General features: G+C 34.2%; 1 protein-coding gene across 2 annotated transcripts in view; it reads left to right on the top strand.

Annotated features, from left to right (window-relative positions):
• The window catches only part of LOC106867328 (uncharacterized), a 151,419-nt gene that overhangs the window by 132,853 nt on the left and 7,686 nt on the right, over positions 1–10,880 (top strand). For both annotated transcript variants that reach the window (XM_052967314.1, XM_052967315.1), the window contains 6 exons: positions 3,787–3,853; positions 4,663–4,797; positions 5,657–5,754; positions 7,771–8,015; positions 8,607–8,758; positions 9,628–9,758. In XM_052967314.1, the coding sequence (XP_052823274.1) occupies positions 3,787–3,853; positions 4,663–4,797; positions 5,657–5,754; positions 7,771–8,015; positions 8,607–8,758; positions 9,628–9,758 (828 nt within the window). The remainder of the gene's footprint in view (positions 1–3,786; positions 3,854–4,662; positions 4,798–5,656; positions 5,755–7,770; positions 8,016–8,606; positions 8,759–9,627; positions 9,759–10,880) is intronic.

Genomic DNA, 10,880 nt, shown 5'->3' with positions numbered 1-10,880 from the left:
AAAAAAAAAATTGCTGGCCTTGTGCCAAAATATGAAATCACTATATTGATTTAAACATTGTTATTACTATTTAGTTTGTCTGAGGTGCTGTAAGAGTAAAAATTGCTTTCAAAATTTTCATAATTTCATTAACCTCCGGATTTCTCTTTGTAGAAGCTGTTTGTTTTATATTGCTTGAGTTAAACTCAGATATAAAGCTTATAGTAACAATGTTTTAATTTATATTTTGACAATATCAGCATGTGTTTGTGTGTGTGAATGTATCATTGCCATGTTAACAGCCACTTTTCCATGCTGGCATGGATTGACTGAAACTTACTGATGCAGATTTTCTTTGGTCAGATGCATTTTTTTTCTTTTTTGTGTCACCAACTCTTACCTGCTTCCAAGTAAGGCAATATTTCCTCCTGATCTTAATTCTGCAAGCACCTCAATGACCTGACATGCATTTACAACACATACATGCTTACGTGTGTGTGTGTATTCAATGTATCTTTCCATATTTAATATGATAATGTGTACCTTGAGGAAGATTTGGTTGCTATTTATAGAATGTAGAATTGCTGCATAGGGACTGCTTTGTATTGAGTCTTGTAATAGTGTCTCAGGATCTACTGAATCCTGGCAATATCTGTGAAGTCCATCTTTGCATAATGTAATATTTGGAGGCAAATTAACTTGGTCAAATCCTTCCTTCTCTAATCTGTTCCCACAAGTATGGCACTGCTACTTTATGGAAACATTCACCAGTTTCACAGTGCTTCCACATTTGTGTCCATTGATGTGGTGTTGCTATGTTGTAAACGCTGTATTATACTTCTTTTCAAATAGGTGGAGTGAGGCATTTCAGGCCACATCTGAAGGAACTCAGATAGTTCAGTTCAGTAGTTTCTATACTGCCAACCTCTTGTCCCATAGTGTACCCATTTACATTTTGGTTTGAGTTTTCCAAAAAAACATTTAGGATCTAGGTTGTCATTTACGAATGGATGGAAAACTTTTTGTAACATGTATACATGTGTGTGTGTGCCTGTTGCAAGCATGGCTTTGTGGTTAAGAAGTTTATTTACAATCACTGTGCCACTTATTCAAAAAGCCACACTTGTCATGCAGTTTTGTGCTGATTTTATCTGGATAATTTGTTAATACATATTTGTGGAATACCCTACCACTTACACAAGTGTTGTTCAAATGACTGAACAAAGAATGTACTTATTATGGAAACCAGCTGAAGTTCCATCAACATGTATGCTGTATATGATTATAAATAAATATATTATATATATATATACACACACACACATACCCAATGTGTGTATTTGAATATGTATGTTACATATTTGTGTATATGTCATGGCGTTGTGTGTGTTTACATGCATACAGATAGTTTTATCTTCATTCTCCTATTTCTACCTCACAGGCCTTACCTCCTTTCACTATATTGTAGTTCAAATCTATTCATTTATACTCCCTCCCTCCCTCTCTCTCCCTCTCTTGTAAATAGGTTAAGTCTATTCCCACTCTTCCTCCTCCTCCTCCTCCTATTGCTGCACTTTTCCTTTCTTTTTTTTTTTTTTTTTTTTTTTTTTTTTTGTCTTTTTTTGTTTGAGAGTGATGGCTTCACTTGCATTGTCTGGGTACATTGTCTGGTTAGTATGGTACACTTATTATCAGGGTACTGTTAATGTATTGGCTCACTAAACTCTTTAGTAAACTAAAAATGTATTGCAAATCTGAATTATTACAGGCTGGTCACTTCCTTACATTTGTCACTTCTTAAACAAGCAAGGGTGATGTATGTGTGTAAGTGCAGATATGGCTCTATGGTTAAGAAGTTCACTTTAAAACTACATGATTTGGGATTTGTTCCTACTACAAGGACACTGTCAGCTGGTGTATTCTTCTATAGCTTGCAAGTTAGGCATTGTGAGATTTAGAAAATGGAAACTGGAAGAATCCTTTGTGTGTTTACCATAACTTAGTGGTTCAGCAGAAGAAACTGAGAATAAGTTCCAGGCTTAAAGAAAAAGAAAGTACTGGGATTGATCTATCTGACTAAAAATTCTTGAAGGCAGTACCCCAGTATGGCTACTGTCTAATGACTGAAACAAGAGATAAAAGACATATTATAATCTTGTATTTACTTATGTATGTATGTGTGTGTGTGTGTTTCATTGTTGTGACATGTGCTTACTGATTGAAGGAAAAAGTTATTGCAATACAAATATGGTGTTTCTTTATTATCGATCTGCAAGAGCATGCTCAGCCATTGAGCTGTTTGAAGGACAAAGGAGGGTAAAATTACCTTAAGTAGAAACAGGTGAGAGAGTTAGTGATAGGAAGAGTGTCCAGTTTGTAGAGGTATCGACTTCAACAATCTTCATGCAGTGTATGCAAGAACAGAAAAGTAGATGTTATGAGAACGGGTGTGTGTGTGTGTTCACACACACACACATACAAATAGACATATATACATACATGCATGCATGCGTGTTCACACACACATACACAAGTGTGTGCTATGTAGAGAAATAAATGTATAAAAGTATGTAATATGTATTCAAATCTGAGGATTCATTTCATTGCTACTCCAAATGAATTATGTCTGTGTTTGAGCAAATTATTCATAACCTTTTGCCTGAATGCACCTAATTGTGATACTCAGGCTAATGAATAATAAAACATCAGCTTCAAACTAATAAAGTGTAATGTAAAGTATATTTTCTGTTGATTGTACATCCTAATAGCTTTGAGTGTTTGTGCACGTGCATGTATTTCTGTGTGTATGTGTATATATATATAGTGATAATTTACAAAAAAATAAAAGACAAAGACAGGTGTGTAAACAACAAACAGAAACATTAGTTTAATGCTTTGGAAGTGAAAAAGTGTTTTACGTTTCGAGCCTATGCTCTTTGACAGAAAGGAACACAGAAATTAACAGGGAGAGAAAATAAAATAGGTTTAGTGGCTAGCGATCTATCATGGCAAATGTGTGTGTGTGTGTGTGTGTGTGTGTGTATGTATATATATATATATATATAAAACCAACACAATGTATTTAATTTTGCCTTGAAAACAAACTTGTAGATTAATGATAGGATCCTCAACAGCTGAGATTAAGGCTCATTCAACTAGCTTTGTATTTATTGAAACTCATCAGAAAGTGAAGGAGAATATATCATATACTGAGAAGCATAGACTAAAAAATAATTTACATAATACTGATGTATAAGATATTTACATAATCTATTTACAACAGATTCTGTGTGATCAGAATCTGTTGTTACTTATGAAATGCCAGCATTATAGTGGTATTTAGTTATTTTATTAAATTCCTCCACAACCCTTTAGCTGTTGTCAGCATGATAGCTAAATTTCCCTCAGACCATGCCTTACATAAATAATAAGACTATCATGCTAATTAGATAACTACTTTGTGTTAGGTATTCCAGCCATCAACCACACACATATTTACTGCAGTAAATAGTTTGTTTTCAGTATTTATTAGACAGTTCTTAACTTCATTGATTGAAAGGGGGAGTTAAGTGATTCCTGATGATTCTCTTAAGAATTACGAAACTAGTTGGATACGGCTACTTTTCTCTTTTAGCTTCCAAGGCTCATTTGGTGTATTTATTTATATTTTCACTGTGAGATTAATAAAATTGTATATAATTTCCATACATGTTTTATTCTTATGTAAATATTTGTGCATATGTGTATGTACATTGTTGGTATGTTGACTAAATTAACTCGCAATCAATTTTCTTTTCATCCTTGCAGAGTGCAGCTTCCACATCAACCAAAAAACCAAGGTTATCCAATGGTACCGTTCTTCACTTATCCAATGGTAAGTTGATGATTTCTACTAACTTTTGTGTGTAAAGTAAATACTTTTGAACAATCTTCAGTTAAATGCCATTATAGCTGTGTTTGGAGTTTCTCACAAATATTGAGCTTCGGGCCTACTGATCTCTTATAGCAATTCTTGTGGGACAGAAATTCTCATTTCATAAATAATATTGGTTTGACTTCAGCTGACAAATTTCTGAATAGGTTCACAGAAATACACATTGGCTAATGTAACTTAAGATACACTGTTTGGTTAAGAGATGAGATGGTTGTAACTAATGTCTTCGATCATAGGTATTCTTAATGAAAACCTATGATTAAATACAGATATTTCTATATTATCTCAGTTAATAAAGATCTCAGCAATATATTAGTGGTTATGTCCTGGTCAAACTGACCTATAACCAAAGATAGTTCAGTCTTTGAGTATATGACCGTCTCATATTAATTTGATACCTATAGTTTTCCTTATAGTTTTCCTCTAGTTTGGCATTCTTATGGGATAGATAGCTTTAGGCTTCAGTTATGGGTTAAGTATTTGAGCGTTTGGTTTGGTGGTCTCGCGTTTAAGAGCTAGAATTATCCCTGGTCCATGTTAAACAGGTTTTCATTTAGATCAACATTTCATTGGAGATTTTCACAGAGAAAGTATTTAGGTGTCTACCAAGTGAATTTTCTCAGTAACTTAATGCATCACTTCAGGTGAAAAACTAAAACAAAAATATGTAAATTAAGGTATAGCTTTTTTTAAAAGATTTATTTCATTTTGTCTGAAAATTTTATTCACTTCATATTTTTCAATTTCAGATGAATTTACACAAGCTGTACTAGCAGGTGATTATGGTAAATTAAAATCTGCTTTGAGAGGAGACCGTTGGAGATATGATCTAGAATCTCCAAACAGCGGTGGCTACACATTAATAATGCAATCCATCTTGAGAGGTAAGTTGTTCTGAGACCTTATATTTAGGTAGAGGTTTTCCGTCATAGCATGCGATATAAATTTGTGCTATATGAGAAACAAGGCTATAGGTGATTGCTTTAAACCTTAGCAGTATTATTGGTATTTAAAACTTCAATGTTTTATTGGATTAAAGTTGGTTAACTTTTTTTTTTTAAGATCCCATTGGCTCTTTCCCACCTCTATTGCAAATTTGTGGCTTTATTACAGTCTAAGTGGCAAGAAGTAGTCGTAATGAATTTGGTATTTCTCTGGAAAGAAATACTGTACTGCTCTACCGGTGTCACATCAGTATGTTGTTGTGCAGATAGATATTTAAACTTTCATATTTTAGGTGGTTGAGTGAAAAGAGTAACAGAATAGTTGTCAGTTCATATATTGCATCCACCACTGTGATGCATCCAATGGCCATGAAACATGAAACTCTCCAATGGCTCAGTCCATTTGACTGCAAACGGCTTCTAATGAAAGGCTGAGAACAATTGGCAGCAAATTAAAAATTCCTATGTAGTTTATTATGTAGCTCTTTTTATATAATTTGAAGATTTTTTTTTCCTAACAAACAGAAATGGTCATTTTTAGTCCCGAAATGATTAAAGAAGGCTAAAAATGTTGCTACCCTTAATTTGTGCATAACTGATGACATGTGATAGAGGGTTTGATGTTGTAACTGAAAATGTAATTTGAAGTGTTTTGTAGTTTGAGTGATTAAAGCTCTTGCTACAATTAACTTTTGAGTGGTGTGACCAAAAGATTGATGTCTTCATTTGTGTCCATGGCCCATGGTTAAGATTGTATAATTTTCTACATTATATGTTTGTTTTTTTTTATCATTGACAGGTTTCAGTGATATTACACTACTGTTGGCACTTGCTGGAGCTCAGTTGGACAAAGAACTAAGTACTGGTGAAACTGCATTGACCTTAGCTTGTACCAGAGTAAGATTTCATTTCCAAATATATTGTAACTCTCTTTATTTCTGTGTTGTATGCCTTAAAATCCCTTTCATAAGTCAAAGGAGTAGGAAGAGGTGGGGCACTGCCTGTGTTTTTTACAGGCTACCTAGACTGCTGAGATTGATGTGGTTATTAACCGTTCAGCATTCAGATTATTTTGTTTAATGTTTTTTTTATTCACATTGTTTTGAATTAACCATGCATTAACTTGTAGCATAAATATTTTGAAGAGGTATTTGTTTATTTTTGGAATGACACCATAAGATAGGTGTAAAGAACTGGATCTAGCCAGTTTGAGCATAAAACAGGGAGAATATTTGGGCCAGGTAGAACCAGTTTAAAATGCTTTAGGGGTTAAGCCTGAATACCTGGAGGAAAAACATGGTGGGCAACTTCAGTAAAGAAATAACTGAATGTTAGGCATATACCCTTCTCAAATTTTTTCTCTTATTAAATAAGTCATATAAAGAAGCCTGGTACCTATCACATTTGAGATTAATCAAATCAATTTGGTTCTGTCCAGTTTGAGTGTCTGCAGGACAGACATGGGCCAGAGCACCTGGACCAAATGCTTTCAACAGAGTGAACTTTGTTAAAGATTCTCAAGAACCTGGTGACATTTTTGGTTCAGCTTGTTCGCAATGATTTACCCAATATGCTGTAAGGTCCAGTTCAAATAAATGCAAGCCGTCATTTATTTTCTTCTCTCTGAGCTATCTTTATCCAGTCAGTCTGGAATAAGTGATGTCTCCATTTCTGTCTTGCTGAATACTTCCATTTCCCAGATCCAGTAGCTGAGCTGCAAATCTTCCAGCATCCAAATCTCTGGATAACCTGACTCTGCAAAAAGTCCAATCTGGCCAGAAGTCCAATCTAGTTGAAAGTCCAATTTGGGCCGAAAGTTCGAGTTCTTCAATATTTCCTTCAATTCACAAACTTTGGAATTTCAAAACCTCTCACTTTAACTTGGATCTAATTTTAAATGAATTAAATTGAAAATAGTTTTTGAATTCACAAAGTTATGGTATTACATTCAGTTTAAATAAAAACCTTGTATGCTCACAACTTTTTGGAATTCTTTTAAAATTTGAATTTTCAACTGTTAGTATATAACAAATCCTCATCCAGACCTGATCCCAATGCTGGATGTTCAAGAACTAAATCAAAGGGAGATTTTCAATCCTAGGATAATCCCGATTCCAAAAAGGTATATGTCTATGTAGAGCAAATGTAGACTGAGATACAGGGGCCCCAGACGGACGGACAGACAAAATTTCATGTTTATTATAATAAATGGGCAATAGCAAAATTGGTAAAATGTAACATCAGATGTCTTACAATGTGTCACTTTATGCTCTGAGTTTAAATTCCTGTCCAGGTCAACAGATTAATAAAATAAATAGCTGTTAATTACTCGGTCAATATTATTGACACTATGAAGTTTATTAGAACTAATAAAAAATAGTTTAAAATAAAAAAATTTAAATGAGTATTTGTAGTATGCTAGTTGATGTGGATTTCACTATCTACTCTGCACTGTATGCAGGACAAAGACAGTGTAGCTCTTGCTAGTTCAGTTTACATGTGGAGGTACACTTTATCTGTCTAAATGTAGATTGGACATTGTGGAAGTGAGAAAGCATGTGCAAAAATACCTAGTGATTGCATTCAGCATCTTGCAAGTATTGTTCAGTTGTTGCTAGTTTTTTTTCCTTCTTTTTAACTATTTTTATTCATTCTAGTCAATGGGGCACCAACTTCAAGGTGTCAGTAATTTTATCAAAGTATTTATTTTATTAATCTGACAACCTGGACAGGAATTTAAATGGTAGCCTACTTGATATAAGCGTAAATGAAATAAATACTGATTAAAGTGTGTGATGTTTTGTAACTCTTTTTGTACTGATGGACCCTTGTAGCCAATAAAATATAGTATTATTTAACTGTTTAAAACTGTATTGTTTTAAAATAATTATCCTTACTTTGTCATGATTGCAGGGTGAAGTAGAAGCTGTGGAAGTCCTCGTAAAGTTGGGCGCTAACCTAGAGAAATATACAACAAACAAAGAAACGGCGTTAATAAAATCTGTCTTGAGTGGCAATATTCACATAGTGAAATTACTACTGGACCATGGTGCTAATATTGGTTTTCAAAACAAGGACAACTTAAATTCTTTGGATTTAGCCAGTAAAAATCCAAGCCTCAGTGATATAGAGAGCCTTCTTTCCAGTTACAGTGAAAAGTAAGTTGTCTTTTGATATTTTAAATTTATATATCCTCAACACCTATTTCCCAAGCCAAGATTTATATATTTTTCTCTATCAGTTTGGAATTTCTTTTTATTAGTTCTTTTGATACCAAACTATTTTACACTGTCCAAAATGTTGGCAGAGACTTTAACTAGTCTACGTTTGCAACAGTGTGAAATCTACTAAAGGCAGCTAAGTATCAGATGGTGGTGTTAAACCAAGCTGTGTGTTAGTTCCATTGGATCCTAACACTGATTCTAACTGTGGCTAGCATATAGTTTTTCTGCTTACTACAGGTTGTCAGTTTACTTTAAACCGATCTTGTGCAGACGATCCAGCCCCAGATAGAATTTTCCTTGTTCATAATGTTTTAAGCTTCGTAACCTAGTAATTGCTCAAGGGAGGTAATTCTTACAGCAATTTTTTTAGTTTATTTGTTCATTTTACAAGTCATTAACAGTACTTCTACCTCTTCATTAACTTCAGTTTAAGCCAACAAAATTTAACACATTTAAGTCAAGTACCCTCTTCATATGATTTAACTATGTTATTTTATGTTTTTTTGTTTGCTTTTTTTTTTCCAGGATTTCTAACCAAATGAATCAGTGCATTAAGAACTGGCTTGGTGAACAGAACACACTATTGGAAGAGGTTTTTCCTCTGCAGTGTATGTCTCTTGCTAAAAGCCGAAAAATCCAAATTTCATTTCGTCACATTGTGAAGGAATGTACTTACTGTAAGTTGTTCAACTGTTTATATATTTGTTGTTTGTTGTATAGTTTGAGGTCAGCTCTGATTGAGTGTCATAGACATTTATGAAATGTCAGTAGCCAATCAATCAAGTAGGTATAGTCCAGATCTATTTGTTAAATATCTGAGGTAACTACATTGAGTTATTTATTAACTTCATTGTTAGTGTAGGTGTTAATATTAAGTAAAGGGATGGTTAATAGCAGTAGCTTTAGACCATTGGACAAAAAATACCTTGAAGTATTTGCTTCTGCTTTGTACACTTTAGATTCAAATCCCACCAAGGTCACTGTTTTCATCAGTCCTTCAGAATTGATACAAATTTCTTCTGGCAAGTCTTGTGGCTTAGTGGTTAGGGTGTTGGAATGTGGTTTCAATTCCTGGACCAAGCTATGTGTTGTGTTCTTCAGTAAAACACTTCATTTCATGTTTCTCCAGTCCACTCAACTGGCAAAAACAAGTATTCCTGTGACAGACTGGTGTCCCATCCAGTGGGGAGTACATATGCCACAGAAATCAACAATCTAGCCCTATTAGTTTAAATGGCTTAGGAAGGAGCTAGTTGTGTGATAATACAGGTGCCAAGCTGTACTGGCTTGTGTCTTTAGAGAGGAGATTCGTATTGATGACTGCTTTTTGGATACAACACTCTAATGTTACCTCACTGCACTTTAACTGTCCTAGATTAAAGTCAGTTCATGGTCTCACCAGACATAGGGATGCCAAAGAAAAAGGTATTAAAAAATGAAATGTTTAATCTTGAAAATAAAATGTCTTATCGATTTAGATCACTGTTTTGAAAATGTGTTTATTAATATTGTTTACATTTCGGATTTTCTCTATTTTACTTTGTAGATGAAGGTTACCTTCTGTTTCTGGTCCACGTCAACGACATAGCAGCACTACAAATTGGTTGCAGGCTAAAAGGAGAATCTGTGGTATCTCAGGTGTGGTTGAATGGTGTTTTAGAGAAACAAGTATCCTTGGTAAGTAACATTTAGCTTGTTTTTGAAGTGGGTGGGCGTGTCCTCTTTTCTTCCACTAAAACTTAATTACCAGCACAGTAAGGGAGCTCCTATGTGTTCATTAATCCCCTCAGAAAGAGTAATAATATCGGCTTTAAATTACACCATGCCTGTTTATAAAAGGAAAGACACATTGGATAAGATCCTAGGTACACTCTCTGAATATAAGACTGAATGTTAATTACTGGAACCAGTGATGGCTCATAAATAAAATTAGTTGGGGTGCTGCTTCCGAAAACTTTTAGCCGTTTTAATATTGTGTACAAGGAAACAAACATGTAAAAAGAATATTTATACATAAACTTGATCGGAAGTAGGGAAAATCTGCCCTATTTTTCAAATCCTGACGGCATCACTGAAGCTGGAAGCAGGATAATAATCTAATTCTACACTTCATCACATTCAAGAATATAAACACGTTTTTAAGCACAACACGTGGAGACAAAAAGAAACAATACTTTTCACTGGCACTGCATGAACAACAGTGCTCTCTCTCCCTAGCATGAAGTTTCCTATCTCAGACATGTGAGCATGCACACAGCTAAACACCGCGTTGCTGGAACTGTGAAACGTATACAAGGATTATTGGATTCTTTTCATAAACTAGTGGGTGGCTACTGACATTAAGCTTAAGGATTATAAATGTACAAGTATAAAAAAGAATTAAAGGAAAAAGACTCATTATATTGAATGTTATCGATAATATCAAGTGGAAATAGGGGGTGCTGCAGTTTCACAGTGCCTGTACATGAGCCGCAACAGGAACAGAGGTAAAACACACACAGACAATGTATATTAAATACAACAGCCAATAAACAAACTTCTTATGTAGTTACTTGACCTGCTAGAATAGCAGCCAAATCTTCTTCAAATCCATTTAAAAAAGGAAGAATACATTAGATAATGTAGTTTTTTTTCTGTATTTGCTATTTGTATAAAAAAAAAACTGGTGGTCATGACTGCAAGAAACTTTGTCATCTGCTAGATCAGGCCTTTGATATATTGGTGAATATGTAAGTTGGTGCTGGAGGATGTTTTAGAAGCTCTTATGAGAAAAGTATATGTGTATGTGAATGTATATTT

This window comes from Octopus bimaculoides, chromosome 4, assembly GCF_001194135.2.
Source record: "Octopus bimaculoides isolate UCB-OBI-ISO-001 chromosome 4, ASM119413v2, whole genome shotgun sequence".
NCBI classification, from domain to species: domain Eukaryota; kingdom Metazoa; phylum Mollusca; class Cephalopoda; order Octopoda; family Octopodidae; genus Octopus; species Octopus bimaculoides.
Note: the sequence above shows the minus strand (reverse complement) of the source record. Positions and strands in the feature narration are given on the sequence as shown.